The sequence below is a fragment of the Haemorhous mexicanus genome, chromosome 10 (genome assembly GCF_027477595.1).
Source record: "Haemorhous mexicanus isolate bHaeMex1 chromosome 10, bHaeMex1.pri, whole genome shotgun sequence".
NCBI classification, from domain to species: Eukaryota; Metazoa; Chordata; class Aves; order Passeriformes; family Fringillidae; genus Haemorhous; species Haemorhous mexicanus.
In genome coordinates, this window is record NC_082350.1 from 7,364,316 (window position 1) to 7,383,856 (window position 19,541).

At 41.0% G+C, this 19,541-nt stretch overlaps 1 protein-coding gene across 2 annotated transcripts in view; it reads right to left on the reverse strand.

The window, feature by feature from the left end:
• The window catches only part of STAG1 (STAG1 cohesin complex component), a 152,368-nt gene that overhangs the window by 54,218 nt on the left and 78,609 nt on the right, over positions 1-19,541 (reverse strand). For both annotated transcript variants that reach the window (XM_059855157.1, XM_059855156.1), the window contains exons 6-8: positions 8,414-8,490; positions 7,062-7,266; positions 4,232-4,383 (exon numbers count right to left, since the gene is read on the reverse strand). In XM_059855157.1, the coding sequence (XP_059711140.1) occupies positions 4,232-4,383; positions 7,062-7,266; positions 8,414-8,490 (434 nt within the window). The remainder of the gene's footprint in view (positions 1-4,231; positions 4,384-7,061; positions 7,267-8,413; positions 8,491-19,541) is intronic.

Genomic DNA, 19,541 nt, shown 5'->3' on the forward strand with positions numbered 1-19,541 from the left:
CTTTGAAGTGATCATAAACTTTTGCTGCTGAAAATGAGACAAGTAGAGACAATGTGTGCAGTAATTTCAGCTGTGCTGTATTCACAGGGAAACACAGAGCTGAATGAATGACAGCTGCAGAAAGAAAGTTGGTTACAGATTAGTTTTGAAAAAATTAATGTTCTGTTTAAGGAAAGGAGTTGAAGATATTCTCATTCTTAAGTAAAAGACTGTCAGTTGCATGAACTTCAGCACCCACAGTAACTGGGTTTCAGAAGCAGGACTGGAGCACACCTGACATGCAGGCCTTAGCCTGCAAGAAACCAAAGCCAGTTCCAAATGAAAAGGTGTTTAGAGCATGCTTTTAAAAATAAGATCTTTTTCTTTAAAATCTTCTCACTTCCTGAGTAATATGAGCACATTTTGCAAGTAGTATGGGAAGCTTACCTTGTGTCAATTAATATGTTAACACAACTTGGAATTAATTACAGTATTCTCATACTGTCAGATCTTGTACTAAACTAAGTATAACTTAATTACACCTAAATGCAGCTTTGTTAATAAGATGACACCAATTTTATCCAATCACTTGGAGCAGCCATCTTCTTCCATCAAGGTGTTCATTACAGTCCAAGCACAGCACCACAATTGTGGGAATGTAAATTTGCCCACACTCTCACAGTAGGAAAACCACAACAGAGCCTTGCTGGTGGAGTGCACATATGCATAAAATAATTAAACCTGTATAATTATGGATGTATATATTTAACAGATAAAAGGTTTTAAAGCCAGAGGCAAAATTGTGATCAGCTGGTTTGACCTCCTGCATGGCATGAGCTCTGAAACACATTCCCCTAAGGGCTTCTATTTTTCAGCCAAATATTTCTACTGCATCTTCCAGGTATGAGGTGAAGTAGCTTCAGAACTCAGGGAGTGAAGTCTCCCAGTTCACTGGAGTGTAAGGAGGTGCTGTCTCCATTTTGCATGTGGAGAAACCAAGGCATTGAGGGCTCTTGACTAAATTGTCAAAAGGCTGCCAGAGAAACTAATTTTACAGTAAAAGGGATTATGTACCAAGGGAAGAGCTGGGTCCACACCAGCTCTGCATACATGAACCAAGCATATTTAGACATGGCCTCTGGGAAAAGCACTATTTGCAGCATCAGCTCAACCCAAATATGCACAGACTAAATGCTTGTTTGAGAATTCATAACCCAAAGGGGCCTGTGAGTTCCTAATCACCCCTTAGCTGGATGGCTCCACAGGCTACAGGCAGGGAAACATCCACAGCAACACAGAGGCAGAGACAGCCTAGCACAGGCTGTGCAGTAAAATCAGGATGGGAATGAACCATGAAGCCCCAGGAGGCTTTCTGAAAAGCTACCAGAGCTCACAGAGAACTCAGGGAATGATTTCTTGGTATAAAACCACACCACAGAAGACAGGTAGGAGAGGATGGACTTTCTGAGCCATGAGAAAGCTGAGACTCTAGAACAAGTGTACTTTGACATCTCTGGGAGTGGAAAGTGAAGCAGCACAGCAGAAGCCCAAGCAGCACAAATGAAGGGACAGCACAGATGGCTTCCTCCCTCCTCTTCTGCATAGAATTTACAGTTCACTATAACCATGGTAAATTATCATCTGGTACAGGTATCCAGGTGCTGGGGCACAGCTGGTGTGGAAACAAAATCAGAGATTCAGTAGGTCCATGCAAGGTCACTTTTACCTCTGTGTACTAACATTTAAAGGATATAATTCTCAAATCTATTTTAGATTCAGTAATGAATTTTCTCTGAAACTCTAACTGCTTTCTACACTTTCAAGTTTTTCAAATCATGCACTTGAATCTGAGTGCTTAACTTCAAGTATCTTGAGGGAGCATCTGGGTCTTGGGATTCCTGCTCTTACCAATGCAAAAATGATGTAACACTCCCCCTCTTAAAAAGAGGTAAAAAATGAGGGAAACATTCTCTTGTTGACCCTGCAAGCAAGTGTGGGAGCTCAAAAAGATATGTATGACAAGCACAAAATTTAAATTATTACTGGCAGACATTAAAAAGACAACTTTCTCTGCTTTGTGGCATATTGCTACATAAATAATCCACTTGATCTGAAAATCTCATTGACAAGACAGAGCTCCATGCATGGCTCTCCCACCAGGCCTGTAGATGACAGCCTGAGAATGAAACACTTCAGGAAGTGCTCCATCTCCTCTGCTTCAGATTAACTTTACACACTCAGTTGGTGAAATGTCCCTCTATCAGCTCATGAAGACCTGTGGTGGTGTTCACAGGGGTCCCAGGAGGAGGGAAGAGATGAGAATCGTGACTCCATGTTTCAGAAGGCTTGTTTTATTATTTTATGATATATATTATATTAAAACTATACGAAAAGAATAGAAGAAAGGATTTCATCTGAAGGCTTGCAAGCAAAGGAAAAAGAATGGAATGAAAATAAAATCTTGTGACTGACCACATCCAAGACAGCTGGACTGTGATTGGCCATTAATTAGAAACGATCACATGAGACCAATCAAAGATGCACCTGTTGCATTCCACAGCAGCAGATAATTGTTGTTTACATTTTGTTTCTGAGGCCTCTCAGCTTCTCAGGAGAAAAAATCCTAATGAAAGGATTTTTCATAAAACGTGTCTGTGACAAAGACCAACACATGCATGTGTATGTGCTCAGGAGGGGTTGTTAGGACGGCGCTTCAACAAAGAATCAACTGAAGAAGTGCCAGCACAGAATGCCATAGTCAATTCAGTGTATTTAAACAGGGGGAATATACAGCATTACATCAGGAATTCTTCCACAGAGCATTAAGCCATCTAATCCTAACAGATCTCTTCTGCCAGGTACCCCTGGAGTGCTTAACCCCAAGGACATACTCGATCTGGCTATTCCCAGGCAATGATTTGCTCAGCTGTCATGAGCAGTGAGATGACAGCCCCTGAAGACACAGAGCCAAAGGTAAGGACCAAGAATTGCTCCTTCTCCTGTCAAGGCTCCCCAGCCCTGTGCAGTCTGGGCAGCCTTGCTACACCTCCCCAGAGAGAGAATGTCCCGCAGCTCTGAAAGAGCGGCCAGGGAAAAGGGCACAGAGGAGTCCCCAGCCATAGAGCCACCAGCCCAAGGCAATCAGTGCCTTTGTTCTCTGCAAATTCAAAGCAACAATCAACAAATGTGGAATACAAACTCTCTTCCACCTACTTTGCGTTTTAAAATGCTTTAGAACTCGCATGCAATTTAACATTTAATTTAAAATGTTTCTCTCGCAGTTTAGGCAGGAGAGACTGTTCTTGCATTGCACCTTAATACATGCTTTTCAAGAATTATGCAAACCAAATAAAGTTGTGCTACAAGTCATAGGGGTAAAATAAAAATATGTAATTGTAATTATCCCCAGACAAAGACTACAAAGTCAAGCAATTCTGAGTCAAAGTTACACCTAAAGGAATTCAAGGTGCACACAAGCAAAGCACCCAGACAGTCTTAATTGCCACAGAGTAAAACAGTGGTGGAGAAAATTCAAAACTAATATATTAAAAATCATAAATTTAAATCTAATACAAACCTTGATTTTTCAATTTCTCTTATGAGTTTTACTTGGCATCTTTACAAATTATGTTTGTTTGGATGAATGTGCATTAATTTTCTACTTGTCATCTTTAAATTTAAGTACACCTCTAAAACTGAAGTTTCCTGTGATATAATACTTTATTTAGGAATGATTACGGACACCTTCTAATGGTTTTTCTCACCTAATGCCAGGCTGGTACTTACTAAAGGCGACTTTAATGTCTCCCTAGCTCCTTCTCCCTGAGAACAGGCGCTATAGCCTCAACTCCACAGTGCTTCCTGAAAGCAGCTAAAAAAGAAGTAGCAATGAGACACTGTGGAATAACTGCAGTGATGAAAGGGAAAACTGGGCACTGCAGGGAGGGAACGTGTGATTCTCTTGTCAGAATTTTTCTGCATCACCAGAAGAGTGACTGCTTACACTTTGAGATTCTTTCTGCCTGGTCATTCATAGAAGCTTGAGAATAGAATCCTCCTTTGCGTGCAGAACAGCACCACAAACTCAACTGAATGTGGCAGTACAGGATTTAAGTAGTCTGCTTGAGATCAACAAACACCACTGCAGAACTAAGCTCTTTCTCACTGTAGTACTCAAGTCACAAGCCCCCCTGGGCTTTCTGTTGAGGGAATGCACATGAACCAGGAAAAAAAAAATTGTCTTTTCACTTGCCTCTTTTCTTTTCTGAAGCAGCAGCTCCAATCTTTCATTAGCTCTTTTGCCAATCATTTTGTTTCTCTCAGCTTCATACTGCCTCTGTGTATTGTCCTGATGAATGCTCAGGTTTAAGGCAACATTCACAAGAGCAGTCATAAGCTTCATAGCTGCAAAGGCACAAGACAGATTATGACTCTTTACCTGTAGTCAGAGCTCAGAAAAGATTTCCTCAGCAGACCCATTCTCACAGCAAAAAGCCTCTCAACCCTGACACAGCCATCTGGATAGGCACTTCCACCCAGGCAATACCCAGGTCATCGGCCCATGGTCAGAAAGCAGAGTCCACACCCCACACTGAGCTGCAGGCAGTGCTCCTTGCTGTCTTCTCCAGACAAGCTCTGAGTGCACCAGGGAGCCAACACCTGAGCCTGCAGCATCAGGGCACCATGAAGGCAGCTGCTGGGGAGTTACAGCCATTTCTGCACAGGAGTGGGCCAGCAGAGATGGCTCCATACTCCATGGGTCACCTTAAGCAATGGCTGCTGAGGATGGCTTAGTTAACAAGGGACCACAGCACAGCTGCTGTGAATGCAGGTCTGAAACTGCTTTGAAGTCAGCTGTACAGCCATATAAAAATGCAATTTTTATTTTCACACAAGCTGGATATGATATTGTTTGTGTCTGCTTTTTGGTACTAACATTTATTTTTACAAAAAACATTAATAAGGGTCTTCCCCAAGTTCTGTGTGGTTACATAATACAACACATTTTACAATATTGAAAAAACAGCAAAATAATGCAACAAACTATCACATCCTCTCTGCATGCTCCTCTAAATATGCAGCATTGCTTCAAGGTAGAAAAGCAACACAAATGGAGAAGTGAGGCTACTTGGATTGATTTGCACTGCTATAGCTCAAAACTGGCAACCTACAGGTACTTCTTCCTACAGTGAATCATCTCTCATTCCAACTGACTAGCACAGAGGAAAACTGAAAACAAGGACGTACAAACACTCCTTCAAGAAGAAATGCCAGTCCACAAATAGATTTTCAAAAACGTTTTCAAGACTGAGCTCAATGGCATCGTGTTGACTTCTGCTGTTTGGGACTGCAATGCAATTACATGTGCTAAAAACAGCTTGAAGGAAATTTGTAGAAACAAAGCAAAGCCTCAAGCTTGTTACAACAAGCAAACAAGTAAATAAATGGCAGGTACTGTCACTGGTAAATGCTGAGATCTTTGGCAGCTCCCATCCGTGATGCAACGTTAGATAAATGTGACATTAATGCAAGAAGTGGCTGAAATAACTGCAGTCAGTTGTGATGAACCTCAGCTTTAGCATCAGCTTATTCTTGCTGCAAGCTTCTAGCTACAGAATCCATTCCAAACAGTGGAAACTCTTTATTCTACAGAGCACAGGTCTTGGGAAATAACTGTTATAAGCGCTTCTGTTTCCTGTCTTTTAATCAAGCCCCCCGCTTTCCAAACATCCACCCCACGCAGGGATGGACCAATCAATCCCAGGGACCAGAGTGCAGACCTCACATAAACTCTTCCCTATGAACCAATCAACCACAGTCTGAGCAAACAGCAAATCAAAACCACCCAGAACTGCAGAGAGCATCAGATGGAAGGGAATAGTTTAAATAACAGGCATGGATTTCCAGCAGGTTATCTAGGCTCAAACAGTGCTCACCTTGGAATACTGAACTTGAAGAGGAAACTCCAAACCTGGAAGCTTAAGCCTGCATAATTCACAGTTTTACCATCCCATTGCTAAGTGTGGTGAAGAACACAAGGGAATGCGTTTCCAAAGGAGTTCAGTCGCTGTGAGTTGAAGGGTTTGGGTTTCAGTTTTAAAATCAAAATCCATTCAAATCTGGAGTTGTTTTTTCAATATCACTGGAAAGCTGCCTCTTTCTTTGATTCATAACAAGAGACGAAATTTTAAATAAATTCTGATTGTATTTGTTCAACACTGGGTATTGGTACAATTGAAACTGAAAAAATGTGTATGAGGCTGACTGTGGAAAGACTAAATAGCAATAAATACTGGTCATAGAAACATTCAGATTATGACAAATATTTGCTGTAAGAGTTTCAAATATCTGGTATGACCTATGAACCTTGCAATTAGATGGATTTCTTATCACCTGACATGACCAGATGAGGACACATCTACACCCAAGCCAGCCACTCCAGTAGTACTTCGTAACTGAGAAAAATAGTTCCTTGTGGAGTTCCTCATTCCTCTTAGAGGAGACATCTCATATAGGTGTGATGAAATACACAAGGAAAGCACATTTCTATCTATTGATACACCTAGGGCTTTCCTTAGGTGAGGCAGCTGCACTAGAAGGTGGTATGGCTGCACGCAGAAGACGGAGAGCGCTACAACCATGACCCAGTAATCCCAAACCTTATGCTTCTCCAGAGTTAAGGCACAGATTATCTTTTCTGGTGAATGGAAACTCTTTGATAATACAACTGTCCTGATACTTCTTTAGAATAAATTTATACTCTAAAATATATAATTACTCCGACATTCTGTACAACAAGTGAACAATTAATAACAAAATACAAGACATAAGCATGCAACTCCTGATTGTCAGGATTCACTGGAGGCCCTGGGGATGACAGGAATCCCTACGTGCCTCAGCACTTTCCAAATAAAGAAGGAGTATTTTAAGTATAGTTGTACCATATGTGGTACATGGATTTGATGAAGCTTCCCACAGTTTTAACACTGGTCAGGGTCCACCTCAATGCAAATGACAAGTACTGCTGGCAGTGGATAAGCAGTAGCAGCTGTGTGACAGAGCCCCCCGGGCAGCTCACTCACCAGCCAGCGTGCTGGTGTGCCGGAAGGCGCGGACCTGCGAGTCGGAGAGGCCGGTGAGCAGCGAGATCACCGTGTCCATCATGTACTCGTCGTAGATGATGCTGTACTGGCACTGCCGGATCAGCACCCCGATGAACTCGCAGAAGTTGGAGCGGAACTTCTTCCACTGAGGCCCAGGCATGGTCAGGGGATAATCACCACTGTCCTGCAGAACAACAGAAGAAAAAGATCAAGTATTAAAGGTGTCCCCATTTAATTTGTTTTAATGTTGGTGTACCCACTGTGGTCTATGGTTCTAAAATAAACATCATCATGTTCCTTCAAGCCAAGGGAAAAAAACAAATAAAAACAACACGTTATTCTTCAATAATCAGGGAGGTTTATTGGCATGAAACCACTTTTGCAAAGACATTATTGTAACTGTTTTCTACTTGCAGTATTTGCTCTGTATAGTCCAAAATAAATACCAAGACTCAATTCTCTTCCTTGTATCCTTGGTTAGGAAGTGGGAGCAAAGAATGAGACAGGAATATTTCAAAGTATTTAAGGTCACAACCTGAAAAAAGGCTTGTGTGATTGACAGTTTGTGTCATTCTCCATCCACTTAAGGTTAATATTAAGTGGATGCTTAACTTTCTGAATCACAGCCTTGGCATGTAATTTAGAATTGGTCAGAGGCACTGCTGTCCTACAGAAATTCCTGCTCCAGCTTTAGTTTTCCTGACTATACAAAATGAACGCTCAGAATACTCAGCTTTTTATACACCAAAAATCAAAGAAAACACAGTTCAAAAATCTCAAAACTAAAAAGCATTCAGCATTAGGAACACTTTTATTTTGAAAGAAGATACCCAGTCTGAATTGTAATTTACTTGTTTCAAACAAAATACTCAGATCTTTTGAAAGATTATTTCTTTATAACTATTCCAAAATGGTAATTTTCATGTCAAGTTCCTATTTGGTTTAAATTGCTATTTAAAATGCACAAAACATTAATTTGCACAGAGAAAACAGAGCAGAATGCTGTAATCCTTCTCATGAATCTGATGTGTCAGGAATCTGGAGCTCTTTGTTGTAAGATGGCATTCCCAAGAGCTGAAGTTCAGCACCCAGAATGCCCCCACCACTCTCAGTGGGATGAGAGTTCTCCAGTTCCTCTCCCTGCCTGCTCTGACGAACCTCTCTCTGCACTGCTTCTCTGCATACAACAGCTGAAGTTGCTGCTTTGCTTGTCAGTGCAGTTTCCCACACTGAGACATTATTTATCCACTGGCCACTGCAATTTTAATTTAAACCAGAAGTATATGGTAATGTATTTCATAATGCTTCAAACAACTACTTGTATACTCTACCTCATCAAATTCTTCTGTCATTTTCCTTATGATTTCTGCATTTTGCATGTTCCTGAACATTTCAATTCTTACCGTACCTGTAATGTAATGAAAGAACAAAAGAAATGAACACAACATGGTTTTGCTACATCAAAATATCAATATTTTTCTGCTGCTAAACAAACAGCTCAGTGATACATGTAAGAGTATGCAGAGTGCAACAATAACAGGAATGCTTTGAAAAAGGCTGTCTCTTGAAAAAGTAGAGAAAGAGGACTCATCTATCCTGTAATGCATTCAAATGAGGAACTAGTATCATTTTCCATCCTTCCACTCTTTGCAGCCAAGCAGAAGTGGTAAAGCAGTGATAACCATGGAGGACTAGTGTCATGTCTGCAGCTGCCCAAGACTTTCAATTCTGTCTGCAAAATCAAATGAGCACGATCTTTCATTTGCACAGCCACTCCTGGTGGTTCTGCACTTTCCATGCCGAGTACCCTGGATGACAGATATCCATGTTCTCTATGCACCCACTGTGAGTCTTCACACTGCTCAGCCCAGGACCAGCATGGTTTATTGACTGAGGCATGTTTTCCACACCAAAGGCTCCAAAGAGCTCAGCCAAGACATGAGCCAGCTCAACACCAGAAGCAGCAACTGTATCACTGTTATTCTTTAACGAAGATCTTCCACTCTTCCTTGTTACCAGAACACTGGAGTTGATAGAATTAATTTTTCATTGTAAATCAAAAAAAGTTACCAAAATTGAAAAGAGAACAACACAATAGCTATAAATGAAAATTCTTGTGTCTTGATCAAAATTCAAACAGTATACAAATAAAGTATTCTGACATATTATTGCCTCTGCAACTAGATACTATCTAAATATCTAACCATACAACCCAGGGCAACATAAAGATTTTTTTTTTTTTTTTTTTTTTTTTTTTTTTTTTTTTTTGCTGCTGCTGTTGCTGCTGCATGATCTTCTCTTCATCATGTCACAATCTTCTTTAGTTAAATGGAGGAAATTCAGAAAAATTAAGCCAACTGCAGAGCTACAAAATCCATCCCAACATCATTAACGTTACAAAGAGTAAGTCTCTCAGGTTTTGCAAAAAGTTTGACTGGATTAATGAGCCACTGCATGGCTTCAAAAATTCAGACCATAATACAAGCAGCTTAACAGCTAACAGTATTAGTCATTCTACAAAGGATAAATAAAGATAATTTAAACATCCTAAATATTATGCAAATATTTTCATTCTGGTATTTTATTCCTTTAAAAAAAAGAGCATTAGAAATATAAGCATTTCAAAATATGCAAGCACAGTTAGAACACAGCAAGTCTCTCTATGTTAGTACAGGTACAGTTTTACAAAGCAAATGAAATACTGATTTCTTGAATTGCCTTTGCTTCTTCCTGAAATAGTATTTGTTATCTACTTCATACTGGGTAATACTGTCAACCTCAGTTCTGACAATGGCAATTTAAATTTGTGCATGGTAATTTTCGTATCATTAAAAAACAATTACTAATGCAATATATCAACATAAAACCAGGAACCCAAGAGAACACCACCATGTGACAGTTGCAAATATATTTTCTCAGCTTGGAAATCATCTATACATGCAGATATATTTTAATCTTTCCCTCAATCCTGAAAATTTTGTTTTGGCTAAATGAAGCAGTTTCCCAGTATGTCTCAGAGCAGTGAACAGTTACTATTGCAAAACCCCTCTGCTGCAGGAATGCTCCTTTCTCCCACGGCATGCTGGTTCTGCTGCTCTTCCCACTGGCAGCATACCCCTCAGTCAAAGAGGAACCTCCTGACCTTTGCTATTTTAATGGTTTATAGCCCTGATTCTAATGTTATTCTTATTTATTTATGGCTTCTTCTAATAACCTGCCATAGCCTCAGTTTCTCCACAGTCACGGCCATGCTCACCTCGCATGAGCAGAACCCAGAGAGCACCATCCCTCCCTGGGCACTCGGAGGGTGTCACTGAGGCTGGGGAGATCCTCCAACACCTTCCAACAGCAGTGGTGCAGTTCTCTGGGACCAGGAGGCAGGGTGTGCACACCATGAGACACACTCCTGACATCTCCCAGGGCTGCCAGGGTGGGCAAGAGCTCCAAGGGCTGCCAAGGGAGCATCAGCAAGCGCTCGGAGGGAGAACAGCGCTTAGCCACTGTTCTGTCCCATTCCTTCCCCATTTATCAGGACCCAGTTTACAGAAGTCATGGAAAGCACAAGGAGTGTTTCTGCTTGTCTGGCAGTAGGCAATGGCTCTGGCCTGACTGTTTTCCCTTCCACTGTGTCTCCCCCACCCAACCACAGCACAGCCCCATTTGTTTTTCTGGCAAACTCATTTAACACTGCAAGTATGCTACAAAGGTTTTGCTCAGATTTCATGGCGACACCACAACATTGCAACATGGCAGTGGTCAACATTATTCACACCCATAGTTTTTATGATTAGTGAAAAGCAAAATTTTCCCATTTTCAGGTGAATCCTTAATATGTAACAGATGGTCTATAAAGTACAACTGAGGAGTGGCATGCATCCCTGAAATCTTTACCTTACTCAATTTGCTCTGTGTCCTTTTCTAAGCTGAGATTTACCTCTGCCATGAAGCTCTCACTCTGTATTTAGTGAAGAGAATTGAAATTATCTTAATCCATTAAAAATTGAGAGGCCTATTTTACTTCAGGAGTTTAAGTTCTCAGTTAAAACCTATTCACATACATCGTGTGTTAAAAAGTCTTTTCACTGACATGTATTTCCTTAATTACCAAATTTCAGTTTAACTTTCAAATAAAACAGGTAGCAACATATTTTGTCAATAATCATAGCACCCAACACAGACTTTAAGAGTGAAAAGAAAAAACCCACACAGAGCACAAAACTTAATTTCAATGAGAGAAGAGAAAGACTAAAGGGTCCTCTATAAAACTGGATGAATACACCGTAAAAACCCTAAACTGTGTACAAAACCAGATATAATATTTCTGGGAGATATAACATACCATGTACTCAGCGGTTTGCAAACATGTATTTAGAGTGAGAAGAATAACCAGTTTTATTAGCAAGCCCAGGAAAAGCAAAGCAACAATAAAGATCTCCAAGAGCTTTACAGGATGTGAAAGCCCTCGAGTCTGAGCAACAACCAGCCTTCACTACCAGGAGTTAAACAGGGTTACTGTGGGATGTGGGTGGTCCCATGACTGCCTTTCCTGCTGCAAACAGGAGGTACTGGCACTGACAGCCAGGGAACACCTTCACACCAAGTGCCACACTCCAATGCCTCCTGCACATGGCAGCTCTGGGATTTCTACAGGAAAAGAAAAGTCAGATGAGAGAAACATCAGCTCTAGGAGCCCATTTACAGTCACTTACTCCTGAAATGTAAACTGCTGTGGTAATTAATTACATACTACGAAGGATATTACCTATACTATAGGGTCAGTTTTCATCACAGGGACCTTTATTCACCAAAGCTACACAGACAATTTCATCCCTTCTTTTTCAGACCGCCTGCCCACACTGAGTAAGCTTCAAGAAAATCAGGGGGGAAATTGCAGCTCAAGACTGATGTGAATGGATATGAAATAAGCCCACAATCTCCTGCCAAAGGAGGATTAATTGTGGTACCTTTAATTCAGGGTAACTGATTAGACTGATCTCTCAAACACATGAACTGGAAAAACAGGAGAAAGATTTATAGAGGCACTGAGAAGAAGACACAAGGAGATTTGCCCAGGAAAGTACATGAAAAAAAAAAAGGTGCTCTTTTGCATTAGTTCAAACTCAATAGCGGAGACCACAGCACCAGAACCTAATTGGAATTGCCAAGAGAGGGCAAGTTTCATAAAACATTTGTGAGGATGGATGGTGATTACAGAACTGCTGGATGGGCAGTATTTATCTCCCTTGATATCATTCAATGTGCAACTCTTATACCTTTTGCCCCACTTATAATTTAGATCATAAGAAATAATCCACTTCTATAATGTCCTTAAGTGCAGTTTTCAATCATCTGAGAAGTGGTACTGACAAATTCTGTGTGACAGATGATAAAGACTGAAATCAAACCATCAGGAGCACACAATTTCTCAGTGCTCAGCCTGGGTCAGGGTGCTCTGCTGCAGCACTTCCACTGACTATTTCTGGAAGAGAGCTGCCTGAATCTACCCAAAAATTACTCAGGTAAGTAGAAAAGTTCATTTTCTGTGGCTTGCTCGTGATCACATAAGAACACTGAAGTAGCTCTTACCTCATTGGAATCAATAGATGTTAATCATTAATTTAAATAGAAGCAGTAGTGGGGTAGTTGAAGCATATCCAAATAGATGCTGAAACTCCTAAATCCCACCAGAGCTCCTGACTTTCTACTGATTTCTGTTCCTAAAAATTGAAACTCTTTGCTGAAACCAGAGGTCAAGACTTGAGAAAGACATCAGTCTAAATATTTGATTGATGATGATTTCCACACATGTAGGAATAGAAGACCCTTTCACTGATTTATTCTTCCTGCTGCATGGACTCTACACTGCCCAACTTCCGCTGCCAGTGAAGCAATATTCAAAAGACAGAGGCTTCCTATAAGGCACACAGCCAGTTCATCTTTAGAGCAGCTTTTGCCAGTGAACTCTTACTGAATGAATCAGCAAGAATCCCAGTGGAAAAGTAAGTAGTTTTGTGCAATTAAAACCTTATCAAACAGAGAATCGTAGATAACTGTTAAAAAGAATTCTAATGGTTCACCGAAGTCTACCCTCCTACAGCAAAACCAACAATATGTCTGAATATATTCTGTGAAATCTCTTAGCAATGTGAAGGCCTTATACACAGTACAGCCATGAAAAGTGCTGAAGGGCTGAACTCAGTAATGTCAACAGGGTTTTCTAATCTACCAATTCCATGAGTCTGTGCTTAAAACAACCAGTAATGTTAATACTGTCAATATCTATAAGGAGCATCATTAAACGTTCTCAGGAAATCTGGGAGGATTTATTAATGTTTTTTACTAACATAAGGGTCACTGTAAAACACATTGGAATTTAATATCAAATCCTTGCTATTTCTGATACTCAAATTCAATGACAATTTGTTCCACTTTAAGTGCAATTCTGTATTACACTTAGAAGTTCAAAGTTCTGAATGTGATTAAGGAGTTGATAACTTTATATACATAACTAGCATTTCATATGATTTGAACTGCTAATCTCTTTTAAAATCCAAAATGTTATTTGATCCAGAAGATAACAGTGATGGCACTTATTCCCTCATTACAAGTATGGGAAGAAATACATTGAAGATAATCAGACATTTTTACAAAGAAAAGAACAATGTACGCCACTGACAATCCAGTCAGTGGATTCCCCTTGCTGAAAAGAAAAAAGTACATATTCTTATAGTATAAAGAAACTTCATCCCTACTTCAAAGAAAACAGATCCTATGAAATTCTGAAACTGCAATTATGTGTAAGAATTTGTTACTTGCTTAAACTATGTTGAATGTCAGAAGAATAAAGAAGGGATAAAATAAAGAATTCAGGAATGACCCAAAGAACTACATACCATGAAATGTGACTGCTGTGTCAGACTGGGAGGTGCTGTACTACAGACCTGGTGTGTCTGTTCAAGGGTCGATGTTATTTCTGTCAAGTAATGCTTCACAACCCCTCTGGAGCTCCATGAGGCATCAATAACCAGCTAAAAGTCATACATTTATGTAACACAAACATTTTCAAAATCCTACAATGATCCCTCTCATTTTCTCATATGAGCTGATGGGCAATAATCACATGCAAGAAAAGTTTTCAGATAAAAACCAGGAAAACAGATACAGCAAAAAAGGTCAGTTTTCAGAACAGAATGAAGCTACCAACAGATCTTTCCATGTGAAGATCTTGATAAAATATGTTCCATAGCAGATATAAATGCTTTGAAAGAAAGGATAATAATGGAGCAGAGAGTTTTCTGGTGACAATTATTTAGAACAGCTAGACTGCTAGCTGCCACCCAACACTGCCAAAGGACGTCATAGGCAGAAACCAGTAAAATGCTCTTCAGCAAGAAAGCTCGCTGAGTCCCCAGACTACTAGGAGAAAAAAGCAGGCCTACATAATTTAGTGCATCAGAAACAGTACACTTCAGGTGCTTGAGTCTTATATTTTGATAAAGGAAACTCCCTTAAAGCTCTGGGTTTAAGGCTGATAAGGCTGGTTTGAAATGGCTCTATAGCATTTGCACTTGCCAAGTGTAAGCTGCTTTGCATCCTCACAGAGACTATTTACATGAAGCCACATATTACTAACCAAAGACACTAAACTTGCAATCTAGTATTTTTGCAGAATTATTTCATAAGAGAGATCTTCTCATGCTTTGATGACTTAAAGCAGCAATTCTCATAGGGCACCAACCTCTTTGTAAGGTAACTTTGAACAGCAGTCGGTGACATGAACATGAGTGAGGAGCTGAGGAGCCTTTGCTGCCCCAAAGGCAGCAGTTTGCTCCTGGCAATGTCTTACAGCTTTTGCTCTTGGAAGCCTCAGCTCTGCAGTGGCCCCACAGCCACACCCTGCCCTGCACTGCCCCAGGTGACCCTGGCTGAAGGAGGAATCTGTGGGCAGAGAGAACACTCACACTTGAGGAGAGAGGTAAAAGCACACATCCAAGAAATGCTCTGCTGAAATTTCCCACCTGTTCCCCCAGGGCTGGTTCCAAGGTTAGTTTCTGTGAGCACTGCTCACTGCACTTCCTGCACACGTGCTGTAAGCAGATGTTTGTTAAGAACCTTCCTGGTGGTTGTGATAAAAGAAATTAACCTCGGGATTCCTGTACTCAGCAATCAGCACAGGGTGTTAGGTAGAATGCAGGCACAAGTCAGCATCACACAAATCTCACAAGTGGCAGTAGTTCAGAGCTTTCCTGAGCTCTAGAGTGTTAAGGCACACCGTGACTATTGGATTTAACAGCTGATAGTGGATCCATCATCTCTTAACTCATTTGTAATTTCCATCTCCACTGAACTCTGCATCAATGCAACCTGCAGTTTAGCCCCCACTCCTTCAGAAGGTACCTCATTTTATTTCTAAAACTGCAGCTTGATCATTTTATTTGATAAACCAGAATCTTTTTGCAATGCGTGAAGAACTATTCTTCTATTTGCCATTCTTTTCCATATTCTTTTGTTTTTCTCTCTAAATTTATATATCCTTTAGGAAGTGGGATAGTCATAACTACATTCAATGTTCAAGATGCAGGTGCAATGTAAGTTTGAGAGAGACTTTTTGTGTCTAATATACGTACAAATAAATTTGCCCTTTATTTCTAATTCTTAACTTTGCCTCTCAGAGCCCTGCCAAGCACAGAGGTTGTATTTTCAGATTATTCCCAATGACAGCAGGCTCCAAGAGCAGAATGTGAGTAACTACAACTTATCAGTGCATGTGTGGAAGCAGCCTTTGGCTGCCTGCTGTCAGAAGTGACTCAAATCCAGCAATATAAACATAGGTAGTGTGGAGGCTGAGCTCCAAGTTAGGTGCAAGATACAACAATGTAAATATTTGCACTAAATCAATTTAGGTCTAATCTCCTCTTTCTGAGTGCCTTTATCACAGGCTGTTTTCACATCTGCTCTCCCCCCACCCCCTACTCTGTGAACAGGCCCCCACCAAAGCCTCCTTCTGAAATGAGGAGCCCAGTGTGAGCACAAGTTCTTCCCTCCTCACAGAGGAACCTGTGTGCACAAACACCTGATCTGAGGGGGCACCTGATTCTCAGTGGGACAGGACAAGAGCCTGACAACCCAAACATGAGCACAGTCCTGCTGTGTAAGCATTTCTGTAGCCACCAATGGAGAGAAAACAGTATTGTCATTGCTAACAACAGGCATCCTACCTGTGCCCTGTCCCTGGGACACAGCCCCAGTCCTGGGCCCTTGGGGGAGTTTTCCACTGGCTACAAGTACCTGCTGAGTGAGCTGAGGCTTGAAACCAGGTGTCCCTTGTTATAACACAAGCTCAGGGGTCGGATAATGTAATAAGAATGGCCTTGAAAACATCCAGTCTGTCTGATAAACTCCTTTCAAGGGAGAGCAATTGCCTTCTACCACTTCTGTACTTTCTACAATAAACCCCAGAGCAGTTTTTACAAGACTGAGTACTTCTCAAAGGAAAAATAATGGGTTTCTGTTCCACCATACTGGAAAAGGCTTCATATACTATAGATTCCTTATTTTGCATTCTTCTGGATAGCAAAATAAAGAATCTATAGTACATGAAGCCTATTCCTATTAAAAGCTTTAATCCACCAATTTCAAAAGCAGTAAGTCTATAATTACTATTTTAACACAGTATTATTTATCCCTGTTCTATTTCATATGATTTTTACCAAATGCTGTCCACAGAAGTACAAACTCACAGCTTCTTACCCTCCTTAGAAGTCTAGAATTAGAGAATAATTTCAGGTAGCAGCATTCCTGACTGTCACTAGTCCAAACCCTTCTCAAAGCAGAGATCCCAGCTAGATCAGGCGACTCTGTCCTAGGACAGTGAACCCACACTGGGTTCACCCACAAAAGGAGCCCTTCTGCCTCTGGTGCCCAGCCAACTCATAGCAGAAATGTCTTCCATTCTGTCAAACTAGAATTCCCCACATTTCAACTTGTGTCTGTTACCTGCCACAGAACTGTGTGAAGAGTCTGCAGTCCCCTTCTCTCTAGTCCTTCAATAATTTAAGGAAACAGCAAGATCTTCCTTCCTTCAGCCTTTTTAAAGCTGAGCAATGCTGCTGCCCAGTTTCTCCTTGCTCAGTAGGGTGAGGACTCCCCAGAAGGCCTCCTGGAAATCCAGGCTGACTCTCTTCACCACATCACACTTACCCACATTTCCTGCTTCAAAGAACTTCAAGCTCACTTTCACAGAAACCAAGGACATTTACTTCAGTGTCCACCCTTCCTTCCACTTCCTATGGATGTTCCTGTCCCATCTGCAGGTTCCCAGAGCTCACTAGTAACCTACACACATGCTGTCAGCATTGCAACATGCCTTCACGTTTTTGCTAAAAGGAAGGTATTTTTCTTTATCAGAGAAAGCCTCTTGTTATTCAGGGTCAACATCTCTCCAGCTCATACAACAAAATGCCATAAAACATGATACCTCCACTTTCCAGAAAGTCTGAAGGCAAAAGACAATGACTGGAGGATCAGACAGCTCTATCCTCTTCCCATCAGTCTGTTTTCCCTGATTGAGTTTTGATTCTTTCCTCAGCCATGTGTTACTCTGATTTCTACCTATTTCTCAGTATTCCTTAGAAGTAGTAAAGCAGGGAAGATGAAAGGCAAGTCCTAAAAAATACAAAAAGAGAAGTAATTATCTAGAGATTTTGAAATTTTTTCAATTGATGTAACAGGCTCTAGAGTCCACAAAACATGGTATCTAATAAGAAAACTAAGAGGGGGGGAAAAAGAGAGAAACAAGAGCCAGACCTTTTGTGCCACACCCGGGAGGTGTGGCCAAAGATCTGACAGAGCTCAGCAAGCCATACATGAGTCCCTTGCAGCTGCTGATGGACCATCATACTCTGCTCCTTGCTCAGCTGCCTCCTGTCCCTTGAGAGAACTGCTCTTTCTTCATTTTTCTCAAGGAAGCTGCTGTTACTTGCATGAGAGCTTCCCAGACACAGGTCTGAAGAAATACCCTCAGTTCAGAGCCTCTGCATTTTCCTGTAACTGTCTGCTGCTCCAGCACATGGAAAGGAAGGATCAGGACTACAGGGGTGTCTGTGTTTGGGATCTATATAGTGCCAAACCTTATTAGCAATGGCACACCAAAGGAACTGCTGAGCTCCACAATTCCCCGAGCAAATCCTTACTTTTCAGTGTTCAACAGCACCATCCAGAGAGCCACAAGACCAGGGCTGACTGGGATCCTCCCATATCCTTTAAATGATGGAAAAAAGCCAACACATTAAACAACAGTAAAACAGAGGCTTTGTAAGCACTGCAGAGCTGGTGCAGAAAGGTGAAGAACTTTATCTGTCAATTTGAGGAAAGCTGGGAACCTTCAAAAAGTGAGACTGGAGGCACAGAAACATCATGGAAACAACTTATATCTAAAACACTTAATTTCCCTCTTTAAGTGAAAGCCACCTTCTACCTGCAACATTTCTGTGCTTTTTTTGTTAACCTGAAAGAAGGAAATGAGACTTGGGTGCACTTCTGTCTGTAGCTGCGCTGCTTAATAAATTGTAATATTTTTGTTTAACAAAACCTGACTGGTCTTGGATATCCAGTCTCCCAATGAATTTTACAACAGCAGGTCATTGAATGGAAGCCAATGAGGTCATTGGGGAATAGTGTGAATCATGACCCCAATCTCTGTTAATCTCAGCCACTCACTGAGCTGGAGACAGACAGGGACACACACGGCGAACGCTGCTGCTTCTTCAAGAACAGCTTCACCTGCAGCACAACCACCTCCTGCCCAGCAGCGTGTCCCAAACTTTTCTGGAGTCACACAGCATCCAGAATATTGTCTCTCAAACAGCTGCATATATCAGCTGTGCACCTCATGAGCACATTCAGCCGCTTTTGTATAATTCAGGAAAGTTGAACACAGATACATTAGAAATCCCTCTTCATTATTTCTGCTTCTCATGAAATCACTTTAGAGTATATTAAAGACCAAAGCATTTAATAACAATGACCTGTGAAAACACAATGAAAAAAATTAGCTGAGCTGGCACAAAGCAATGCCTTTAACCTTTCTCTCTCCTCATTCAAAAGCACAAAAGATGAGAGGAATTCTCCTTTTCCATGCAATTATTTCTTCCTGTTTTCTAGGACAACAACCCATTTCCTCTTAGCTGTTAGCCCATCCCAAAGCCCCCTTTTACCTTCTGACTATCTGAACACATGTATAGAGCTTTTTACTGTAAGGAAACACAAAGAATTTGAGAAATCACATGCAAAAAAAAAAAACCCTTATCTTTGTGCTTAGAAATTAAAAAGTGCTAAACTTCAGCTGCTGTGTGTAACCTTGACTTAGTCTCTGTGTGTGTCAGCTTTGGTGAGTCACCAATCTCCCAAGGCTGTCAGCATGGCTTCATTAGCACAGACACCAGAATGATCTGGGGAGGG